The sequence below is a fragment of the Suillus subaureus genome (assembly GCF_016647635.1).
Source record: "Suillus subaureus strain MN1 chromosome Unknown BJ212scaffold_16, whole genome shotgun sequence".
NCBI classification, from domain to species: domain Eukaryota; kingdom Fungi; phylum Basidiomycota; class Agaricomycetes; order Boletales; family Suillaceae; genus Suillus; species Suillus subaureus.
The window spans coordinates 374,543-397,482 of NW_024538572.1; the positions used below are offsets into that span (position 1 = coordinate 374,543).

Here is a 22,940-nt window from a genome sequence, read left to right on the forward strand (position 1 = left end):
ATGATTTGCTATCTCTCAAGAATATTGACTTGGTTGATGTCTTTAGTAAGTACTTAGCATTTTTCTGGGCTTTATAATTAATGTTGTCCAGGTTGAAAGCACACATCTCTACAACCTTTACCACCTCTGAGTCTGTCATATCTCACAATCCAGACTCACATTCCATAATATTCCCATGCCTTCTGAGCCTACATCCAGACCCCATATCCAACTCATTGCCAGATCCCCTTCTGCTGTGTGCTCCACACCTCAGTAGGATCAACTCCACTCTGGATTTACCCCTGAGCTCCGGACCTCTGTATCCTCACTGCTAGCCTAATCTGTACCACCCTATCCTGTCCACCCTATGTGCACGCCATCCAGCAAGATATCCAGACTTCACCTTGTCTTGGATTCAGGACTATATCTACCTCATTGTATCCCAGTCCTGTATCCACCTCACCTTCCGGATCCTCAGATCTCTGGACCTCCAGATATCAACCATAACTATCTCTGGATGTATCCCTGCCCTCTGTCCAATATCCTGCACCTATCCCCATTTAGACATCTCCGCCTTTCCAGCTTTCAGTTACCTCTTGTTCTGTCTTGCTTATTGATCCTTGTACAAGTCTTCATCTCTGAGTTCATTTAGTTATGTTCTGTCTTACTTACTAATGTGTTTCCACATGCTCGTACATAGCCTTGCTCCTTTGCTTACTGATCCCCTCAGATATTGTCCAGTATATAACCCCTGTAGATACTCCTGTAGTTCCTCAGTCTGAATATCATCTTAGACTTTGCTCTACTTGCCCAATCCTCTCTCGGACTTTGGTCCACCTAAGTCTGTCCTATCTATCAGGCCTAGGGATTGATTCCCTAGGCTGGAGCTCTGCCTTTCTGGCACTTACCCTCTTTCTGGACTTAGGTCCAATCCCTGTTCTCTGCAACTCTACCTTAGGGTAGTCTACCTCTGCTTGTTTCTACATTGGACAAAGTCCAATGTAGCCCCTATTCCTTCCAGACCTCCAGATGTCCTGTCCTGTGCACCTCCAGGTGTCCTGTCCTTTGGACGTTCTGCCCTCCATACCTTTAGTCCTCCTATCCTCCATACTCTGGACCTCCTGTCCTCCAGACCTCCTATCCTTCCTTCCTGTTTCCTGTAGAAGTATTACCTTGCAGTGGGAACTCTCCTGAGCACTTCCTGCCTTCCTCTGGAACTCTCCTGTGCTCCTCCAGACTTTGTTGGACCATCACCAGACCTCATCTGAAATGAAGGGCCCATACTCGGGTAAGGGGCACAGTGTACGAGCTGAGGCCAAGCCCCTCTGAGTCAGTCTCTCTCTCCCTTGAGCATGGTTCTTAACACCAGAACACACTACAATTAAATCTTAAAAATGCAGTGCACACAAATCAATTACCTGTGCCAGATAGTGAAAGTTTTGAAAACTCAAATAAGCACATGACAACAAGGCACTCCAGATCATCAAGCACTGAATGATACTTCAGGAGTGAGGCTTCTTCTCCAATTTATTATAATGTTTGCTTCTGATCTCCCACCTTTTGTCAATACCAAGTTGAGTCTTCAAATGAGCTGCTAAACCTTCTGTGTTCTGGAGCTTGGAGTATGCCATATCCACTCAGACCCGAGCTTGGTTGAGAGCAACATGCATATCATTTAAGCTACCAGTGTGAATTTCAACAAGTGAGTGATTTGCTGCTTTTCAAGCTAAGTCCCATTCTCATCTTATTTTAACCATGAATTAACATACAATGAGTGAAAATCAACAAGACTCACTGGCACTCAGTAAGTTCATCAAGTACACCAATGTAGTGGATACTGAGATGATCCTTTGCCGGTGTCTGTTTCAACTCATTAAGATATTTGTGCTCTTGTGCATGAAAATGAGTGAAGTCAGTGTCAGTGAGGTTAAGGGCATCTTTAATGGCAGAGAGTTCTGCTGTTAGAGTTTGAATATCTGCCAAGGCCTCTCGATAGTGATTCTGTGGAAAAATACCTGGCAGGGGAATCATGTTAAATAATTTGAGTAGATATCTGTAAACATAGAACTCACTCAGGGCTGCATATTTATCATTATCCCAAAATGCAAAATGCTGCTTGATTGATTGATATTGATGAAAGGGGTTAGTGTGGCAAGTGCTTTGTGCAAGCTTGTTTGATGAGGAAAATACATGTTTGCATCCCTCACCTTCTGTATGTCCAGTGCCTTCAATATACATAGGATGGCAGTCTAACTGGCATTGTTGATTATGGGTGTGGCCATGAAATGCTCCTACCATCATCTGCAAGTTGAGGGAACTAGCATGTTGTCCTAATGTACTATTTGCCAGTGTCTTGGCAAATGCACAGCCAATGTTGTATGTGTGGGCACCATTTTGCCTATAAACTGTTAGCAGGTGCTCAATTATGGCCAAATGATATTTAGTGCTAGACTTATAAGTTAGGATAAGTTAGATGAAGAATTTTAGATGTTATACAGTTCACCACTTTTGACCATATCACAAGTGAGAAGGACAAACCTATGGTGGCATGCAGCAATAAAGATCCCAGATTTGTTGAATATGGCAAACATCTGTTTACATTGTTCTGGACCAGTATTTCACCACTGGTCAATGCAAGTGAATGGAGGTGCAGATTCATTTGGAGGCATGATGTCTTGCCAATCATCATTATTTGTTGCCATATTCCATTTATCGTTGAGTTCAGTGTCATAGATGAAGACAAACAATGAGGACTTACTAACCATCTCCTCACATCATCCTTCAAACCATCAACAATTGTATGGTCAAGCCAATAGTCAGTGCAGAACTTGCACAAATCACCTCATATGGTGCTGCCATCTATTGATGATAACCATCTTTTTAAGCTATTATTACCATTGATCGTCACTAGCCACTCAAAGGTGAGATTGTCCTCATCCTCTAATTTGTAGAAACAGCATGGGCAGGAGTTGAGAAGGCACCAGTTAGGTGTATTGTGGTCAAGTACTTCATTGATAAGGGAGTTAACATGATGTATGATTTCAAGGTACATATCATAAGCATCTGAAAACTGCATGTTGAGATATGATCAATACAGAATCTGAAAGATTTTGTAATCAATTAGTACATAACAGCAACAGAACAAATAGTATAACATACATTGTGAAGATGGCATAAAGCCTTACATTGTGTTTGAATACTGAATCAGGGACAAGTGCAATGAGACTGTCAATATGTAGCAAGGGTGCAGATGGAGACAGCAACAGTTGGGTATAGCAGAGAGCAACCCAAGTAACCATGATATATAAGGGTTTCATTTGGATATGTGTGATTCTGTTAAGAACCATGTTGCTCAAGGGAGAGAGAGACTGACTCAGAGGGGCTTGGCCTCAGCTCATATGCTGTGCTCCTTACCCAAGTATGTGCCCTTCATTTCATATGAGGTCCAATGATGGTCCGACAAAGTCTGGAGGACTTCTGGAGGAGCATGGGAAAGTTTCAGAGGAATGCAGGAAGTGCTTAGGAGAGTTCCCACTGCAAGGTAATACTTCTATAGGAAACAGGATGGAAGGATAGGAGGACAGGAGGACAGGAGGATGGAGGACAGAAGGACAGGATATCCAGAGGTATGGAAGGAGCAGGGGCTACATCGGATGAAGTCTGGTCCCTCCTTGGCCAACACTGGCATGGAAAGACATTGTCGAATATAGCTTCCTTGGCAAGTTTGACCTCTTGCAGCACTCATGTACTGACATCCATGATCATGATTGGACTACACCTGCTCATTGTGAAGCCACCATGAAATACTTCAAGCTTCAATATGCTTGTGAAGAAATTCAGCATCTCAATGTTGAAGTCCATCGTCTACACACAGCAATTCACAATGAAGAAGTTAAAACTGTTGCAACCATTTGTTGGCTCCTGGAGATAGATCACATGCTGGCACTGGAGTTGAAATGTCGTTATCAAGTGCATGCTGCAGTCAATGCCATTGTGGGAAACACAACAAGAAGAGAACTGGAAAGTAGCCTTCTAAAGCTGGGTCAAATGTGCTATGCCTAGCTGCTATTCAACCTCAAAGGGTTTCTGGACTAAGCTCAGTGCTCAGAGAGGATAGGAAATCATGCTAATAACTCTCAGTCTCAGACTGGTACTGGTAGGTGGTGAAAACTATGATGATTACATAAGTACCAAAAGTGCGAACATAACACTAAGTAATATCTGCCTATACAAGCCCACAGTAAATGAAATCCCTACACTGTGCATCTGTTCTGATTAGGTCAACTTGAGTCACAGCATATGTTTTCAGGCAGACAGTGTCCTGCATGATTTGGGAATCATGCATGGACATGACTACTAGGTAGCACCCTAAAAGACAAAGTCTGTTAGCTTAGTCATCAGACTAGTCAACCCACACCTTGGTTTCAAACCTTGGTCAAATAGTTCAGTTTCCCCTCTGTGATTCATGAATTTATCACATTTTGAAGAAAAGTCATTTGTGAGATGGGAATCACATAATGACCTAGTTGATATTGTGAAGCAATAAGAAGGTTAAGGTATTGCCTTGCCTTTGGCTTATTCACTTTGGCTAGAGAAAGCCATAGAGAAAAGTTCAAAGCCTAACAAAAACCTATCTAACAAGCCCATGTTTTGTGCCTTGTTATTATATTATTATTTCTGAGTTGTTTTCTCTAGTATTTCCTTGATTTATTTTTCTATTGGAATGCTCTGACCCATCAGATACTTCACAAAATTGTACCTACAGGGTATGATGTCATAATGATGTCATTTGTTCTAGAATGTTCTGCTCCACAATGACTCACCTCTGATGTCATTACTCCACCTATGGAATATTTTGCTTCACTTCTGATGTCATTGCTCCGCTTTTTTACTTACATAATATTCCCACACCAAATGTATATAAGGAGGGCCCATTCTTCCCCCAAAAAATAGGATCTCTCACTTGCAATCATTTGAATCTCAGTTTGAGCTACTCACTGTGAAGATTGTTGCTTACAAAGAAAGCCCCTTTGAAATACCAAGTGCAGGGAAAGACACTCCCTTGAGATTACATAAGTTTCTCATGATAGAAACTCAGTTTATTTGAGACCAGTTTCTCACCACTTTGTGCCTATTGGCCAACCAGTCTTTGGTCAATGTATTCATATTTGAGACTGTTGTCTCCAAGAATTATCTTATTGAGGAACCATGTTCCAGTGTCTAGATAGTTTATCCTAGACAAGTTTATAAGTTGGAATAAAACACAAAAGCTCCAGCTAAGTCAATCACATTGATTGGTTTAGTGAGCCTCCCAAGAACTCACATGTTATCTACCATGAAAGAAGAAAAGTCATAGACTGTGTTAATCAAGGACTAGCAAGAAGTTTTATCCTAGTGTAATTGTGGTGTCATTACATTTTACACACATTTATATAAGACTGTTAAGGTCATACTCAAGGGCTAACGGATCCTAAGGGCTTCAGCCTCAGCTCGTGCACTGTGCCCCTTATCCAAGTATTGCCCCTTATTTTAGGAGGGCAAGACTAACACGTCTAGAGGGTCAGACAAGTAGTGTAGCAGATCTGGATGACTTCCAGATGCAGGATAAGTATCGTAGGGCTAATCTGGATGAGTCCAGACTAGAAACTAATGGTAGTGGACTGTCATAGACAGAGGCAGATATGGATAGACTATAGGAATCAATCCTAAGTCTCAGAGGGTGATGAGAGTAGAGATACTCAAGTCCAGAGGACAGGAATGAGTAGAACTAAGATAATATTCAAACTGAGGTGTTACAGAGATTTACAGGAGGTTATATACTATAGGTATCTAATGGAATGCTCAATCAGCAGGGTCTGAGGCTATGTACAAAGCATATAGATAGTCTATTGGTAAGTAGAAATGGATCACAAATAATGAAATGGAAATGAAGCATAGGTAATGGATCAGTGAGCAGGACAGATATACCAATAACCAAAATACCAGAGTTAGGGGATTACTAAAAGGAGATGAGCACTGGTTGTGGATTCAGATGAATTGTGGACTGGACTGGATGAGTGGACAGATTGGATAACAAGATGTTGGAGGGGGATAAGATGTGGATTGGATCTGAGATGAGATAAGGATTGGATCTGAGATCTGGATATGTGGACATGACAAAGACCCTCAGTTATTAAGACAATGGGGCATTAGTGTCCAGCTTGGAAGTCCTTCATTGTCACCACACAATCAGTCTGAGGCAACAAGTTCATTACCACATGCTAGTCTGTAGACTCCATGATCTTAATGCCCTTACTAATGACTTATAGGAATCTCCACCACTGGTATTGACAGAGAAGGCCTCAAGACTCAACTCAACTTGGATGATATCATATCTTTTAAATCAGATGGTGAAAATGACATTGAGCATGAGGATCAAGCACAAATCACAGAGGACTTTGCTAGTTATCTACTTTCTACTACAGACTAGCTGCACTGTTTATGTAAAGTAAATTCAATTGATCATCATGTGTTAACAGAACAAGCTTGAGTGGATGAGAACAAAAGAGGTAGACAGGATAGATCTGATAAATTGGGTTGTGGTTGGCTTGGCTAATATGAACTATTAGAGTCATACCTTGTCTGAAATACATCTGATATATGGTTGGCTTTGCTGCTAACTAATGCTGAACTACTACTATTGCATCATGTTTGAACTCACTGGCATTACATTAAATCTATGTATCAAAATGCTAACACTTACAGTAGGTGCCTCACTACATAACAAGACTGTAACACTAATTGCTTTAACAGCCTTTGCTATTGACATCCATTATGGTCAAAACTGTTGTGCATGATGTTGCCCCAAGCTCAATGTGACCTTGATTTTCACTTGCCAGCCTTGCTGCAATCTACCCCAACTCCTTTGCTAAAGGTTTTAGCAACACAGAATGCCAGGCAGCAATGTGTATGCTGCTCTGACATGATTCTCATATTGATGGCATGCATTTCCATACCAGAAAATGTGATAGCCTTCATCCTTCCCACATTGTGTTTAACTTGTACACATCAGCAGATGAGAAGTCTATCATACATGAGGAGCTTGTTGAGGTGGCACTACAGAATGTTTTTGATGCAGTGAGTCATTCTGTTCTAACTATCTTACAGTGTTCAAATCTAATGAAGAACAACTAGATTGTGATGCAAGACCATCTTGATGGAGCATGTTACACTTGGTGTTCTAAGAACGACTAGACAGAAACAAAGAGTCTTATAGCGTGAACCTATTCACAAGTTGTGTGAGTTAAGCAGTGGATTGCAGGCCCTGGTCTGCATAGGTCAAGTTAAAGAATACAAGCATAAGAGATAGAGTATATATAAAGGGATTAAAGTGGAGCTTTAATAAATGAATTGGAGATTGAAAGTAATTAGCAAATCAGAAAAGAGAATAAGAATCATACAATAGAATATGATAAAATGTCTGAGAATGATTAGTAATGTGAATAAGTGAAGAGGTGAAAGAGAAAAAGAGGAACTGTAACAGAGCAGCACTTTTGCCAGAGCACATCTCTCTGGACCTTTACATCATGCCTCACAAATTGTGCAAAACTCTGGAGTGCCTAGGAGGAGATGTGTCAGTGTTGGCACAGGCCTTTGTTGAAGGGTTTGTGATTTCCCAACTACAATGTTTCACAGAATGCTGTCATGTCAAGGGTGACATCCCTCTGCATCACTGTAAGTTGGTGTTTTTCTTGTCTCTCTCTCACAAGCTCATGTTGTTTCACCCTGACAAGACCCAGTAAGTCAGGTCAATCCTGCAGCACCCCCCACTTGCCAGTGCCCATGGTTGCCACAGGTGCATATATTCATTGTTCAGCATATCCTTCCAAGTAGTTTCAGCACAACCTCCAAGTCAACTCTGAGTCCAAAATACTGCTATCATCTGCAGTACAGGAGGGGTGAGCTACAGTGGCTCAAAAAACTGTCTGCATGTTTTGACATTTTTCACTATCTATGATATTGTGTGAGAACGAACAAATGCCTCAAGGACATGCTTATAGCACATTGTAGTATGGCTTGAGGGCTTTCATTTGAGCCCTACACCGTGGGAATTGGTGGAGATATGGTGGAGAAATAAGGCTTACAAAATCATGACTCATGTGGACAGTTTTTTGAGCACATATTAAAACTATATAAATCATCATTTATGACACCATAACAATCATGCCACCATTAAATAAATTATAAAGTGGTGTCATTATGTCATTTTAAAACCATATCTAACTATACAAACCAAACATTTCCATATGTCATGGTTATATTCACCATGAAAGCCACCCCCCCTGCTCAAAGGGATAATATCCTCTCTCTTTCCTATTCTGGCCTCTCTGCTTGTCAAATTTCCTCTAGAACTGGAGTATCCAAGTCCACTGTGGCCAAGTTCATCAAAGAAAGTCACACAGACAAGGAAAACTTCTGTGAAGGGCATCCATCCAAGCTCACCTCTACTGATAGGAGGGCTATTATTCAACATATCACTACAGGAAAGGCTGATAATGCTGTCCAGGTCACCTATTACATCAATTCCACCATTACATTCCCTGTCTCTTCACACACTGTGAGAAACATTCTCAAGACAGCTCATCTCAGGTCAGTAACAAGGAAGAAAAGGCTCTCCTCTCTATCACACATATGCAGAGATGACTAACCTTTGCCTTAGCCCATCAGAATTGGATTACATGGACTGGAAGCATGTTATATGATCATATAAGACCACAATAAATAGGATTGGGTCAGATGGCAAGGTATATATGTGAAACAAGAAGGGTGCTAGTCATCTCTGCATATGTGTGATAGAGAGAAGAGCCTTTTCTTCCTTGTTACTGACCTGAGATGAGCTGTCTTGAGAATTTTTCTCACAGTGTGTGAAGTGATGGGGAATGTGATGGTGGAATTGATGTAATAGGTGACCTGGACAGCATTATCAGCCTTTCCTGTAGTAATATGTTGAATAATAGCCCTCCTATCAGTAGAGGTGAGCTTGGATGGATGCCCTTCACAGAAGTTTTCCTTGTCTGTGTGACTTTCTTTGATGAACTTGGCCACAGTGGACTTGGATACTCCAGTTCTAGAGGAAATTTGACAAGCAGAGAGGCCAGAATAGGAAAGAGAGAGGATATTATCCCTTTGAGCAGGGGGGGTGGCTTTCATGGTGAATATAACCATGACATATGGAAATGTTTGGTTTGTATAGTTAGATATGGTTTTAAAATGACATAATGACACCACTTTATAATTTATTTAATGGTGGCATGATTGTTATGGTGTCATAAATGATGATTTATATAGTTTTAATATGTGCTCAAAAAACTGTCCACATGAGTCATGATTTTGTAAGCCTTATTTCTCCACCATATCTCCACCAATTCCCACGGTGTAGGGCTCAAATGAAAGCCCTCAAGCCATACTACAATGTGGTATAAGCATGTCCTTGAGGCATTTGTTCGTTCTCACACAATATCATAGATAGTGAAATATGTCAAAACATGCGGACAGTTTTTTGAGCCACTGTATGTACAGCCAGCTACCTAAACTATTCCCACAACTTTGTCTCCTCACCATCACTGTCAACGTTGAGCTTGCCAACGCCATCCTTGCCCCTGTTCTACCCTCCCTACCTCTGCTCAAGCTCACCAACACCATCCTTGCCCTCATTCTGCCCTCCCTGCCTCTGCTCAAGCTCACCAATGCCATCCTCACCCTTGTTCTGCCCTCCCTGCCTCTGCTTAAGCTCAAGCTCACCAACACTATCCTTGCCCTCATTCTGTCCTCCCTGCCTCTGCCTCTGCCAAAACACATCAACACAATCCTCCACCTCCACCTCCTCTCCTCCCTGCCTAACATCAACATTGGGCTCACCGACACTTTCCTCCTCGTTCTGTCCTCTCTGCCTCTATCCAACATCAATATTGGGCTCACCAATGCCATCCTCCTCCTTGTTCTGTTCTCCCTGCCTCTGCTCAACGTCAACTTTGGGCTGGCCAATGCTGTCCTGCTTATTCTCATCTCCCTACCTCTGCTCAACCTCAATGTTGAGCATGCCAATGCCATCCTCCTCCTTGTTCTCTCCTCCACCTTTGCTCAATGCCAATGTTAACCTCTCTTTCAATGTCAACACTAGGCTCCCGCTGTCCATTCCAATCAACATCAACATTAGGCCCTCTACTGCCTGCTGCACCCACAGTGCTACTATTGTTCTGAAACCTTGACCTTCAATCAAATGGTTTGTGGGCATGCTCCTTACTCACTATCAATTTTTCTAATGATTTTATTAGTATGCTCTGCACCACCAGTCAATATGACTTGTAGTCATGGCAGTGTATACCAGGGGATATGTTGGTGCTTTCTGTAATGCAAGCACTTCATCTTTGGTACTAGCTTGTGCCCTGCTCATTCATTTGATGCAATAAAGCAACTTTATTTGGAATGACTATTGTAAACAGCCTGACTATTTTAAATGGTCTGACTATTCTAAATGCCAATCAACCTGTCCCACTCAACGAGGTCAGTTCATTGTCATTGGTAGTAAGAGATGCTGAAGGTTCGAGCTGAGTGTTGATGTCAGTGTTGACATTGTTATTGTTGTTGTTGGTGTCAGCATCAGTGTCAACAGACAGAAGACTCTTGTATGTCTTCTTGTGGTGTCTTGGAGAAAGGTTCTTGTCATTCTCGTCAGCATGAGTGCACTTCTTCGCCTTATGGCGTCTTGGTGGAGGGTTCTCGTCATTGTCGTCAGGAGAACGAGTGCAAGTGCACTTTTGCCCTTGTCTGAATGAGTCCAGTGACAACATTCAATAACCTCACCACTGTTGAGTTTCTTGTTTTGTTCACGATGAAGTTCCTCAAACTCCTCGTTTTCCATCTGTCTCCAGTAAATATCTCCAGACTTCCATTTACATAGAAGCATCTCGAGATCAGTTAATGAGTTAGACACTTTGCTGAGGTTTTCAAAAGGCATGTCAACAGGCCATCCTTTGCAAATGACAAGATATTGCTGGATGACATTGCACCAATAGTGAACCCACTGCATCTTCACATCTGGGTCACCAGTGGCCTCCTCTGAAATACATAAGTGAGACTACAGAACGATTGACATCTGAGAAGACTCACAAAGTTTCTGGTTGATTTTGTGTTGGATTGCACTGTGAATCTTGGAGCAACATTGTTGATGATTTTTAGCTGCACCTAAAAAACATTTAGCCACACTAACTTAAAGTATGGGGGAAAAACTTACCATGCATCCCACTCATGGCAAAGCCTTCCATCTTACTAATGAGGTCTTGGTTATCAAGGTTCATGATGGACTCCATGAAATCTTGAACACCTTCAGTTGCAAAGGCAATTCCACAGAGCGGCAGGTCAGTGGAGCCACATGTCATATATAGTATTGTTTCTGCCCCAGTCCAACACCTTAAGCTATTCAACTACACAATTATTGTTAGCTATATTGTTCAAATAAAATAAAATAGATTACATACCTCATTCTTGATGGCTTTAAGGGTCTGTGTAACGTCATTGACCTTTGATTTGGTGGATATGCGAGTACCGGTAGTCTTCACGGCCTTATGCTCCTCATACTCCTTCAAGAGGCTAGCTTTTGCATCGTCAGAGAGTTCATGATACTCCATATGATTCTCCTGGACCAGGTCCCATAAGATCACCTTCCCTGACAAACCTGCAGCATATAATAAGTCAAGTGTAGAAGAACTAGAAATGAAAAAAATATGTACTGTTTTCTTTGTCCACAGTCTGATTCTTCTTCCAGCAGAATGTGTTCCACACACTCAATTTGGAACATTTCAACCACAAGAGCCTTTGACCCATGTATAAGTCATGCTGGACATGGTGAATAGTCTTGCCATTAGAAGATGCGATAGTCTTCACACACTCATCAATTTGGGACCATGCATCATCAAGTGCAGTCTTGAAGTGGTGGGATTTTTCATGACAAGAGGCAGTGAGCAAGGTTCGTGCTTCCTTGCTCAGATGGACCCTTGGATGGTGATGAGGTGAGGGCTGGATGCATTTTGAGTGAGTGCTCGATGCATAAAAAGTCTGGGAGCTCATGACCTGCCATTTAGACTGGGTTAGTATAACAGATTTATAAGTTTTGAAAAACAAATGTGTGCTGCATTAATGGCAATCAATGTTTATATTACATGAATAAAAGTCCAAAAAAGTATAGCGCACATAAGCACACCATGATCCTGAGCACCTGAGAAGTCTTAGCTAACATCAAATTTGGCTGCAGCAGCTGTTAGCAGCATTCTCAGACTAGTAAAGCACTAAGTTCATACCATGATTACCTCCAATTTGGACCTCTGCAGGTCAGCGTTAAGTGCATTAGTCAGATGTACTGCCTGCTTGAATGTGAGACCCCACTTTGGAGACCTCAGAGTAGCCTCCCGATGGGTGTTGCATACAGTTGTTGTCAGCTCACAGAGCCTGGGAATCAAGCCATCCCCCATTTTGAAGCAATCAAGCACCACATCGGTATTTGGTCCAATGCTAATGATTGGAGGACCATACACAATGACAGGTGTGGGTGAGTTGCTTGGTTGAGCATTTTTCAGGAGTGAAAACACATCAGCAAGTTGATGTCGACGAGGCTTGGTGTTGCTACCAGTAGTAAGGGATGCACTTGCTAGCGCTGTAGTGTGCTGAATGAAGCTTGATGGTGGACAAATCAAAGTGTCAGAACTATCCTTTGGTTTGGTGGAGAGGATCTTGAAGTTGCGATTTAAATTGAGTGGAGGCCAGGCAGAGCATTGGATGCATGAGCCAGTCAGGACCAAAGGAGCTGGCAAGGCCTGAGACCCAGTTGGATTCACCTGAGGAGCCAGATCTGTAGACAGTGTTAGGACAATCAAATTTCCTGAAAAATGATAACAAAGACTCACAGTGATGGGGAGGTTGAATGTCCTCAATGTGACACCGCTCTGTGAAGCATTGAAGGTGGTGTTTGGCCATCTGCTCACAGAATCCTTGGACAAAGAGTGAGATGTCCCCTCCAACCTGTTCTGGGAACTTGTGAAGTTCATGGGGAGTGACATAGACATTGACAGCAATATGTTCAGCCGTCAGACTGTCTGTCACCTGAGACCCAGGGCAGTGAATGAGGAGTGAGATTCCACCATCCAGACGGTCTTGCATACAAAGCTGCAATACATACTACATTGAAAATCATACAGACCGAGTTTGAAAAACAAACACACCACATCAAAAACGTCCTCAAGTGCTGCTTCTACAAACTCCTCATGCATTATCATCTTCTGATCCTGCAACATCAAGATCTTGTTGAACTTGATAAATGAGGGGTGAAGACCACCGGGGGTCTCTGTGTGATAGTGGGTGCCATCTTGATGTGATTCATGCCTGAGCAAAGCACGAGCTGCAGCATGGTGCTCTGCATTGCTGAAACCTGGTGTGAGGGTATCTGAATACAGTGCTGCAACACTGGCAAGTGTAAAATGTGGCTTTCCGAGGCTCTCTGGACTTGGCATAGCAGAATCTTCAGCCCCAGCTTGTTGTGGTAGTGGTTTTTTGAGACATTTTGGTGTTGACATGTTGGTAGGTGTCAAAAACGAGGAGGGACACTGGAGGTGAAGAATGAAAGTAGTGTGTAAGATTGAGTAAAGTGAGCCTAGGCGCCTGTACATGTGTGTAAGTTCCAGATAAGACAACCAATGATTTCACTAGATAACGGTGAGTCAAGAGTGATTACTGCTGCCAATCCAGTTATAATAAGGATTAATCGTCTGAAGGAGATCATCAATGTTGCCACCAAAATCAAAACAACCTCACTCATTGTCTACCTTGAGCCTGACGTTGCCAAAGAGAGTCTGCTTTCCAAGAACTTCCCTCAAGCAGCAGCAACTAAAATCAAATCACCCTCCCTCACTGTCTACCTCAAGCCTGACATTGCTGAAGAGAGTCTGCTTGCCAAGAATGTCAAGCAAAAGCTCACCTATACCTCATTGCATACTATGACCGCAGCCATGGAGATCTGGTATGACCCAGACCCTCAATTCATGTATGTGCTTGATCTCCAGGCTGATTATTTCAGCAACACAAGCCAGGCTTATGCCACTGCATCTAATAAGGATTTTTATTCTGCTTTTTCGTCCTTACATTGCAATTGAACTGCAAAAGCATTTTATTTTAAGAAAGACAAATACAATACAACTAATACATCAAATTTAAACAGAGCTGTCCATTAATCAACAATCAATGCGAAAAAATCAGCAATGTCCTGTGTAACCTGCAACTGCTCCTCATGCTCCATGGCACCCTCATTGGCAAGCTCTGAGGTGGTGCAAGCTTCTGTCAAGGCAGTAGTTTAGTTGATGTATATATTTCAAAGCAGAAAAATGTACCATCACCTCCAGCCATACTGTGTGAGATAGTGTTAGTAGGCTCAAGTGCTGCTGTGATAGCCCCAACCTGCTGGCCAATCCCTCTACTACCTGAAAAACCTGGTTGAAGTGTGATCCGATCCAACTGAAAGGTATGCACAGTGTTGACAGCTTCACATGCTTTCCATTGCCATTGTAGCTCATGCACTAATGGAGGATCCAAAACTAAAAGTTCAGTAATGACTGTCATCATTTGGGTGGCTTCATCATGAATTGCTGTGCATAGTCGGTGGACCTCCACATTAAGCTGAGTGATCTCCTCATGAGCACAACATAGCTTGAAATACTTTACTGTTGCTTCACAATGGGCGGGCTTTGTCCAGTCAAGCTCGCAAATGTCTGTGTGTGAATGGCAGAGTAGATCAAACTCACCTAAGAAGCTATGCTCAGTTGTGTCACTGTAAGACAACATAAAATCAAACTCGCCTAAAAAACTGTACTCTGTAATGTCCTTCCAAGACAACTGTGGACGTGGAGGATCTAATGCAGCAGCCTGAATGTTGTATCAGCTGAGCGCATTTCAAATTGCCTCAGAGCGCCACTGCAATGCCTTGCCAATTTGCTGGCACAGTTTATAGCCTTGAAATCAGTCAGTATCTCCACACAAGTAAGTGAAAGGTCAAATGCACACCCATTCCTGAAAGTGAAAGTTTTGAGAGCTTGAACAAATGCATGACAACCAGCCATTCTAAATCATCTAAAGCAGTGCGATATTGATGCTGAGATGCTTCCTGTTCATATTGATTATAAGTGTCACCCCCGATCTCCCAGCATTCTTCAATTCCAAGTTGAATCTCCATATGTGCAGTTAAGGCTTCTGTGTTCTGTAGTTTAGCATACCCACTATCAATGCAAATCCTGGCCTGAGACAGAGCAGCCAATATTTGGCTGAGATCACTGGCTGCAATAGTGGTCAGCACTTGATTTGCAGCTTCATGTGCCAAATCCCACTCGGATCTTTGTGGACATAATGAGAAAAATCAACAGATAATTGTTGGACTTGCCTTTGCTCAGCCAATTCACATAGGACTTGAACATAGTGAATGTGAAGAATTTCTTTCAGAGGTGGTTCCTTCAGGTTGTCAAGATACAACCTTTCTTGGGAGTGAAATTGAATAAGATCCACATTGGTTAAGCCAAGAGTGTCTTTCAAAATGGATAGTTCAGCTGTAAGGGTCTCAATTGACGTTAGTGCTTCCTGATAGTGGTTTCACAAAAAAGTGCCTTAAAAATGATTGAATTAGTTAAGTTTGAGGGATGAGTGAAATCATACTTAATGCAGCATATTTGTCATCGTCCCAGAATGCGAAATGTTCTTCAATGGTCTGGTGTTGGTGGAATGCAGATGCATGCCTTGTGCTTTGTGCAAGTTCATTTGAAGACACAAACACATGCTCGCACCCCTTGCCCTCCGTATGGCCAGTGCCATCAATATACATTGGGTGCCAGTCCAATTGGCAGTGTCGGTTATGAGCATGCCCATGAAAAGCACCTACCATCATCTGTAAATTGAGGCTGATGGCACAGGGTCCCAAACTGCTATTTGCCAGAGTCTTAGCAAAAGCACGCCTGATATCATAAGCGCAACCTCCATTTTCACCTAAGATGGACATCAAATGATCAAGAAGAGCTAATGGATATTTTGCCCTGAGTTTCGTGAATTTCATACATGGTGAAAAAATAATGCACTAACAGTTCTCTGCTTCAAACCATATTGCAGGCAAGAAGCACAAAATGGTGCCGACATGCTGCAATAAAAATCCCTGACTCATCAAAAACAGCAAACATTTTTTTATGTTGCTCAGGGCCCACATTTCACCATCTCTCAGTGCATCTGAATTCTGATCCTTGCATTTCAGACCCAACATCTTCCCAGTCATCTTGTCAGCAATAACTTGAAGTTGCAGACTATGAATCTCATTTCAGTGCTTGTACATACAAAGATAGATTGACATACTGTGTGTTCGAACTTCATTCTGGAATTTGTTGACAGCCACCTGGTCAACCCAATAATCCAAATGAGGCTGCTGTGAATCCTCTCATGGTTGCAGGCCATATGTCGACGACGCCCAACATTTGAGGCTGTTATTTCCATCTACGGTCACCAGCCAATCAAAAGGAAGGGGAGGCTTGCCTTCAAGTTTGTAGACACAACATGGACATGAATTGAGAAGCTGCCAGTTGGGAGTATTTCAGCCAAGAGCATCATTGAGGCGAGTCTTCACACAATGTAGTATCTCGAGATACACATCATATGCTGCAGAGAATTGAGTGTTGAGATAAGTGCAATAAGGAATCTATGAACAGTCAGATGGACAACAATAAAATATTTCAAGGCATACATTGTGTAGATGGCATAATGTTTTACATTGTGCTTGGATACTAAACCGAGGACATGTCCGATGCGATTGGTGGTATGCAGCGAGTGTGTGCAATGAGATAGCAACCGTTGGATACAGTGGGGAACAACCAAGATAGCCATAGAAAATTAGTGTTTCATTTGGATATATGTGGGATGGTTGCAATCACAATGGTGTTCTCCAGCAACCTGCAGATATTATCACCAAAGCAAAGTAAACAAAGTAAGCACGCACCAAACAGATCAACAAGTTCAATATCAGCAAGCAACACGCAATGGTTTACATCAGGAATTATGAAACTGTCAGGGATGCTCGGCATGCCATCACCCTGGTTGCGATCCCAATAGTCTAGATACACATCAACCAGGCGGCTGAGTTGAGTGTTCCAGTGCCCAGTCTGAACCTCAATACGATCATGACGAGTGTGCAGGTCTACATAATGACTGAAATAACTTACTATGAGTCAGATTCAAAGGTGAAGGTTATGGGTACATACCAACCAGATAGTGATGTGACTTGCTCTGATAGGCCATCAAAGGCCTTGAATTCTCCACCCTCATAACTGAGGTCCAGTCCTTCTTCACCTGGGGGTGCCATGTATGGTGTGGTATCAGCATTGACCCCAATGTCTGACATCATATTTTCAACCACATTTCAGTCAGCCAACATCATTTCTGTGATTCATGTGAGCCAAACAGTAAAGCAATGGAGCCAACATACCTTGCAGATGTCTCTGTCATCTATTATTTATCTCCTCCAAGCACTGGGTTTGTTTACCAGCTGCCAGCACTTTGGAGCGCCTGCTGGAACCACTGAAGCTGTGCCTAATAATTGCACACAATAAGCCCAAGACCTTCTTGGATGATGTGCCACAGGAGGCCATCCTGGCAGAGGGGAAGACAGTCCTGAGACAGAATGGTGTGGGCACAGAAGAAGCTCAACATTGATGTTGAATGGAGGCAGGGAGGACAGAATGAGGGCAAGGATGGTGTTGGTGAGCTTGAGCTTGAGCAGAGGCAGGGAGGGCAGAACAAGGGTGAGGATGGCATTGGTGAGCTTGAGCAGAGGCAGGGAGGGCAGAACGAGGGCAAGGATGGCATTGGTGAGCTTGAGCAGAGGTAGGGAGGGTAGAACGAGGGCGAGGATGGCATTAGCAAGCTCAACGTTGATGGTGACAGTGAGGAGACAAAGTCATGGGAATAGTTTAGGTAGCCAGCTGTACATATGTGTTAGCTAATAGTAATACGGCCAGCTGTTTCCGAGAATAGTTTACCAGGTATAAGGTATTTGCAGGGTATTTGGGGCGGGTTTTAATGCTGGTGTTGAGATTTAATGCAACTAAGCCAAACAGTAGTTAGCGAGGCGCTTGATCGCCCAGTATAGTAATGTTTACATACTGGGAAACCCAGGTGGGCGGCGGCTCAAAAATAAAAAGCCTGGCACGCTTGGCAGTAAATGGTTGATGACTAATCAGCACGAGGTTGTCATATAATGCTGTGCTCCATTAAGTAGTGTTCGGAGTCTGGACATACTAGTATAGATAAAAGTACTGACTCAAATCTGGTTCCGTCCGACAACATTGATAGTATCGTCAACTACAATGCACCCATGTCTACTGGTTTCAGAGATCTTGGTCAATATCTTCGCAGAGGTCAACGAGCGCGACGAAGAGGAGGCAGCTAGGACTTTGGCTGCCCTCTGTCGCACATGCCGCGCATTTCGGGAGCCTGCTATGAAAGTCCTGTGGGCGCACCTGGGAACGTTAGTCCCTTTAATCAGATGTATTCCTTGTGTCAAGACTATCAGGAGTAAAGGAAAATCACAGGATGATCTCCCAACTTTGGTGAGCGTTCAAAGTTCACTGACCTCGCTGGGCGTCATCTGAGTATCGCCTGCAGGCCCTCGAAAGAGAGATGACATCTACAGACTGGGAGATATTCCTTTCGCACTCGCGCCTTGTGCTCACTTGTGGTTATTATGTTTCAAGAAGAGACAAACATCCCGTCCTCAACTCGCCCTCACATGATATTGGCACAGACATCTTGCGTGCACTATCATCCCCTCCACCTTCCTCCACCGTTTTCCCTCACCTGAGGAAGATCAGATGGACTGACTCACGAAAAGATTCCATCCGATTTTTTCGCCTAATACTGACACCTGCTCTCGAATTCCTTGATATGTCATCTATAACTGATTCAGTCTATTCTGTCATAATCCCTTCCATCAACGATGCCTGCCCGTCCCTGAGGATCATGCATCTTCCCAAATGGCCCTTTCTTCACCTCCCCGACATGTTCGACAAGTGGCCAAATCTTGCGTACGTGACTTCCGGCCCACTTGCGGATGCTACTATCCAATCACTTGGCCGGCTGACGCATCTTGCAAGTATGGATATCTGTCTCCACAAGTTGCATGACATAAAGTCACTTGTTGAGAATCCTGGATTTTCTACACTGCGCCGGCTCGTACTTCGTGCGTACAACATCAACCTTGTCACGGCTTTCATGCGACAAGTCAAATCTGTTCATCTCCGCGAAGTGAAGTGCTATCTACCACACGGAACAACTGCAGTGGGTATACAGGAATGGATAACAATCCTTTTGGATCGGTGCATGCCAAGAAGGCTAGAAATTCTGGAGATTGAAGACTACGCTGACGCTGGCGCAGAGTTCCCTGATCAATTCACGCTCACCCCTGACTACGCTTCGGCTCTTGTCCCGCTTTCGTGGACTCACAACACTGGACCTCGCTACTGCATGTACATATTCGTTAGACGATACTACCTTAACGCAGCTGGCCATTTGTTGGCCCAGTATGCAAAGTATTGCGCTGGGAACCCACTGGGGTTGGAGACAACAGAGTGATGTCTCTCTAAAAGGTCTGCTGTCTTTAGTGCGACATTGTCCTCAGCTAGAAAGCATCGGCCTCGTGATGAACGCCGTAACTACAGATATCACATGCCAGAGGCCTGGGGGCGGACTTCGAAGGCCCAAAGTCACGAGTCTAAATGTAGGAGACTCGAGAGTCGGTGACCCGCTCGCAGTTGCTGCGTTCCTGTCGGATGTTTTCCCACGTTTACTATCGGTTGACGCGTTTAATCATTTGGGGGGCAGGCGGAGACCAATACCTGTTGCGAAGGAGCATGAAGAAAAGTGGAAAGAAGTGGAAAGGCTTTTACCTGCATTCTCTAAAGTTCGCGCCCAGGAGCACCCTCCTGTAGGACCAAGAAGGAAGGCCTTCTTTCTTGAGGAGCTGTATCTTGCCTGAAGAAACTTTCTACTAACGAAGATTGTGGAATATTTATGAAGTAAAGGTGTGTGATACGTGGCAGTGGCAACTGGAGGATATTCTGACTGTGGCATCAGTGCCGAACGTCTGTTCTTTAACGCATGCACGTACGCACGTGTGTAATTACTGGTTCTCATGCTGGCAGCTGTTTTTATTGTAATTTACCCGGTCCACATCGCACTTTTTGATTGGACACTATGTGGTCACCTCTTCGACGCACTGGGGCTATATCCGTAACCTTCCTATTTCAGTACGCACATTGCTTCTGAGGGGTCAATCTATTCCTATTCTGTGATTTACACTTCGTTTGAGGGAGCTACAGATCCGCATACTCACACTTGAGGCAGTACTTTTCCACGTTCCCGTACTCTTTAGATGCTAAGCTGTGGTGAGCTACATGCATCATGATCACCGCGAGTGCCAGGTAAGCATCAATTCGTTGGCATCGGCTACCTGTGACAACCTCTGTAGATCGTCGGTGCAATTCCATCAAAACATCATGGACTTTACCGCACTGAAGTCATACGCGTTCGAACACGTGTAGTCGCATCACGAGCTAGTCACTATGCCGCCGCCCCAAATGTTCAAGATAAAACAGCCATATGGTACAAGAGGCTGGTGCTCACGGGACTCTATTTCTGGACGGCATGCCATATGTATTTAAGCAGAGAAACTATGCTAGTATTCCAACCCCAGGCCGACCTGTTCAAGTCGAGACAAAGCTGTCATGGCATCTATCATCGCTGTCCTCCTGGTCGCCGCCGCCGTTCAGGCATTTCCATCTATCAACACGCGACAGAGTATTACGGCTCTGACAACGACACAGATCGACCAATTTACCCCTTACACCTATTACGCTAGCGCAGGGTACTGTACGAACACCCAGACACTCGCATGGGACTGTGGCAGTGAGCGATCGCACGCGCCTACTTAAACGTGTCACTCTCTGATGAGTCTGATGGGTGATCTTTGAACAGCTAACTGTGACGCCAATCCGGGATTCAAACCGGTTGCCTCCGGAGGTAACGGTGACTCAGTGCAGTACTGTGAGTGTTTGAGTGTTGTTGAGCTGAACGTCGTGTTGAGATGTGATCTCGATGACCGAAACCAACAGGGTTCGTCGGATATGACCCAACTTTGGATACCGTGATTGTCTCTCACCAGGGCACGGACCCCTCGGAAATGTGAGCTACCTCTTCTGGCTCCCAGAGGCTCGGTGCTGATGCACGTTCGCCAGTCTACCTCTCATCACCGATGCCGACTTCTTTTTGACCAACCTGGATTCGACATTGTTCCCAGGTATCAGCTCGGATATTGAAGTCCACAACGGCTTCGGGGACGCTCAGGCCAGGTGTGTACATAATCCTCCATGATTGACTGTACTAGCACTAAGTTCGTGATTTCACAAAGTACTGCCACTGATGTCCTTGCCGCCGTCGAATCCACCATGTCCACCTACAGCACCACGTCGGTCACCTTGGTTGGTCATTCTCTTGGTATGGTATATTTCTCGTGCTGGATTTGACCTTGCATTCATTAAAATATTCACAGGTGCTGCGATCACCTTACTTGATTCTGTATATCTTCCCCTCTGGCTTCCTGCGGGAACGACTTTCACCACCATTGGTTATGGCCTTCCTCGTGTACGATATACCCTGGGTCTTGTCGCCGCTCAGCTAATTTATTTCCAAATAGGTTGGGAATCAAGCATTTGCTAATTATGTCGACGCAAACCTCTATCTCACACACATTAATAATGAAGAAGACCCAATACCCATCTGCCCCGGTATGTTCTTGGACTTTGTGCACCCCGCAGGTGAGGTGCACATTGAGGACTCCGGTGAATGGGCTGCCTGCCCCGGTTAGTTCATGCATCATATGGTCTGATGACGGGGTGCTGAATAGTTGGGCATTAGGGCAAGACAACCCGAGCACTCAGTGCATTGTTGGCGATGTCCCTGAGATCTGGGATGGTACGTATTGATTGCGGTACTGATTTTTTGTGTTGCTGATAGGTCGTACAGGTGACGAATCTGACCACGATGGGCCATATAATGGTGTTGAGATGGGATGCTGAACTGGCACGACTTCGCCTGAAGACACGCCTTCTATTTTGTATATCAGTTGGATTCTCCGCATGGTACTTTTCTCTGGTGTTCGGACTCCATTGGTTTATTAGGATGGGATATCTATCTATATATATATTGAAACTGCACTCGATCTCATCTGCCACCATGCAATTAGCAATTCGACCAGGATGAAATGAGCCGATTCCACACCATGTCAAGGGCTTCCGGAAAGCGCGCATATGCATGAACAATACACAACTGATTGTGCGATCACCTGAATGGCACTGGATCGATCTAACGTTTGTTACTGCTCCCATTCCTGAGAACTACTGCGTCAAAAAAGGAATAACAGCGATGCAATACACTTGTTGCGCGTATAATGCTGAAGCTGTCGTCACCCTACCGCCGAAAATCGAGGACTCCAGGGGACAGTTCGACCGTGCAAAAAATACCTTCAGCTTCTTATGAGGCCACGTCATCTCTGCGGAGCAAGCCTCAAGGTTGCGTAAATTCGGGAGTGCGAGTGCATTGAAAAGAAGGCTTCACATGTTGATCATGACATTTGAGCACGTGAGTTCCAACGAGGGGACGTCCCCACGACCGCCTGGGCCATGGGGCTTAGCAGAAAGCTTCCCACTTTAAGTCGCTGCTGTGAATGCTCAGACACTCTACAGCATAAACTGGGCATATCCACGATAACTTCCCTCCATCGTTTAGTCACCATATCCTGGTCAACGGCATGGGGAATTGTAGATTTGGGGGGGGGGGAAATAACCTATTGAATGGCGGTA

General features: G+C 44.0%; 10 protein-coding genes across 10 annotated transcripts; 4 read left to right on the plus strand and 6 right to left on the minus strand.

Annotated features, from left to right (window-relative positions):
- Positions 1–1,770: 1,770 nt before the first annotated feature.
- On the minus strand, positions 1,771–2,010 carry BJ212DRAFT_1480860 (uncharacterized protein; the record flags this gene model as incomplete). Its single annotated transcript, XM_041340161.1, has 2 exons — positions 1,771–1,937; positions 1,995–2,010. The coding sequence occupies 2 exons, from the start codon at positions 2,008–2,010 to the stop codon at positions 1,771–1,773; spliced, it is 183 nt and encodes a 60-aa protein (XP_041193080.1).
- A 111-nt stretch (positions 2,011–2,121) lies between these two features.
- BJ212DRAFT_1213235 (uncharacterized protein) lies at positions 2,122–2,576 on the minus strand (the record flags this gene model as incomplete). The annotated part of the gene is made up of 2 exons (XM_041329267.1): positions 2,122–2,430; positions 2,493–2,576. Coding segments are annotated over 2 exons (393 nt in total), but the record flags the coding sequence as incomplete, so codon positions are not given.
- Positions 2,577–3,639: 1,063 nt separating this feature from the next.
- Positions 3,640–4,041, plus strand: BJ212DRAFT_1271868 (uncharacterized protein; the record flags this gene model as incomplete). The annotated part of the gene is made up of 1 exon (XM_041330981.1): positions 3,640–4,041. A coding segment is annotated over one exon (402 nt), but the record flags the coding sequence as incomplete, so codon positions are not given.
- A 6,458-nt stretch (positions 4,042–10,499) lies between these two features.
- BJ212DRAFT_1480862 (uncharacterized protein) lies at positions 10,500–13,583 on the minus strand (the record flags this gene model as incomplete). Its single annotated transcript, XM_041340162.1, has 9 exons — positions 10,500–10,780; positions 10,822–11,076; positions 11,252–11,441; positions 11,496–11,692; positions 11,748–12,087; positions 12,218–12,262; positions 12,315–12,862; positions 12,918–13,176; positions 13,233–13,583. 9 exons carry the CDS (start codon positions 13,581–13,583, stop codon positions 10,500–10,502), a joined length of 2,466 nt encoding a protein of 821 aa, XP_041193083.1.
- Positions 13,584–13,703: 120 nt separating this feature from the next.
- BJ212DRAFT_1480863 (uncharacterized protein) lies at positions 13,704–14,159 on the plus strand (the record flags this gene model as incomplete). The annotated part of the gene is made up of 1 exon (XM_041340163.1): positions 13,704–14,159. One exon carries the CDS (start codon positions 13,704–13,706, stop codon positions 14,157–14,159), a length of 456 nt encoding a protein of 151 aa, XP_041193084.1.
- Positions 14,160–14,343: 184 nt separating this feature from the next.
- On the minus strand, positions 14,344–14,844 carry BJ212DRAFT_1271798 (uncharacterized protein; the record flags this gene model as incomplete). The annotated part of the gene is made up of 1 exon (XM_041330979.1): positions 14,344–14,844. One exon carries the CDS (start codon positions 14,842–14,844, stop codon positions 14,344–14,346), a length of 501 nt encoding a protein of 166 aa, XP_041193085.1.
- A 178-nt stretch (positions 14,845–15,022) lies between these two features.
- BJ212DRAFT_1446941 (uncharacterized protein) lies at positions 15,023–15,931 on the minus strand (the record flags this gene model as incomplete). Its single annotated transcript, XM_041338325.1, has 3 exons — positions 15,023–15,389; positions 15,437–15,626; positions 15,706–15,931. The coding sequence occupies 3 exons, from the start codon at positions 15,929–15,931 to the stop codon at positions 15,023–15,025; spliced, it is 783 nt and encodes a 260-aa protein (XP_041193086.1).
- Positions 15,932–17,027: 1,096 nt separating this feature from the next.
- BJ212DRAFT_1199666 (uncharacterized protein) lies at positions 17,028–17,431 on the minus strand (the record flags this gene model as incomplete). The annotated part of the gene is made up of 2 exons (XM_041329052.1): positions 17,028–17,235; positions 17,289–17,431. Coding segments are annotated over 2 exons (351 nt in total), but the record flags the coding sequence as incomplete, so codon positions are not given.
- Positions 17,432–18,323: 892 nt separating this feature from the next.
- On the plus strand, positions 18,324–20,264 carry BJ212DRAFT_1354694 (uncharacterized protein). Its single transcript, XM_041335633.1, has 3 exons — positions 18,324–18,635; positions 18,691–19,506; positions 19,586–20,264. Exons 1-3 carry the CDS (start codon positions 18,393–18,395, stop codon positions 20,057–20,059), a joined length of 1,533 nt encoding a protein of 510 aa, XP_041193088.1. The 5' UTR covers positions 18,324–18,392; the 3' UTR covers positions 20,060–20,264.
- A 549-nt stretch (positions 20,265–20,813) lies between these two features.
- BJ212DRAFT_1254290 (Alpha/Beta hydrolase protein) lies at positions 20,814–22,157 on the plus strand (the record flags this gene model as incomplete). Its single annotated transcript, XM_041329754.1, has 9 exons — positions 20,814–20,988; positions 21,058–21,126; positions 21,195–21,264; positions 21,318–21,431; positions 21,491–21,576; positions 21,632–21,723; positions 21,776–21,941; positions 21,997–22,053; positions 22,105–22,157. Coding segments are annotated over 9 exons (882 nt in total), but the record flags the coding sequence as incomplete, so codon positions are not given.
- Between the last annotated feature and the right edge of the window lie 783 nt (positions 22,158–22,940).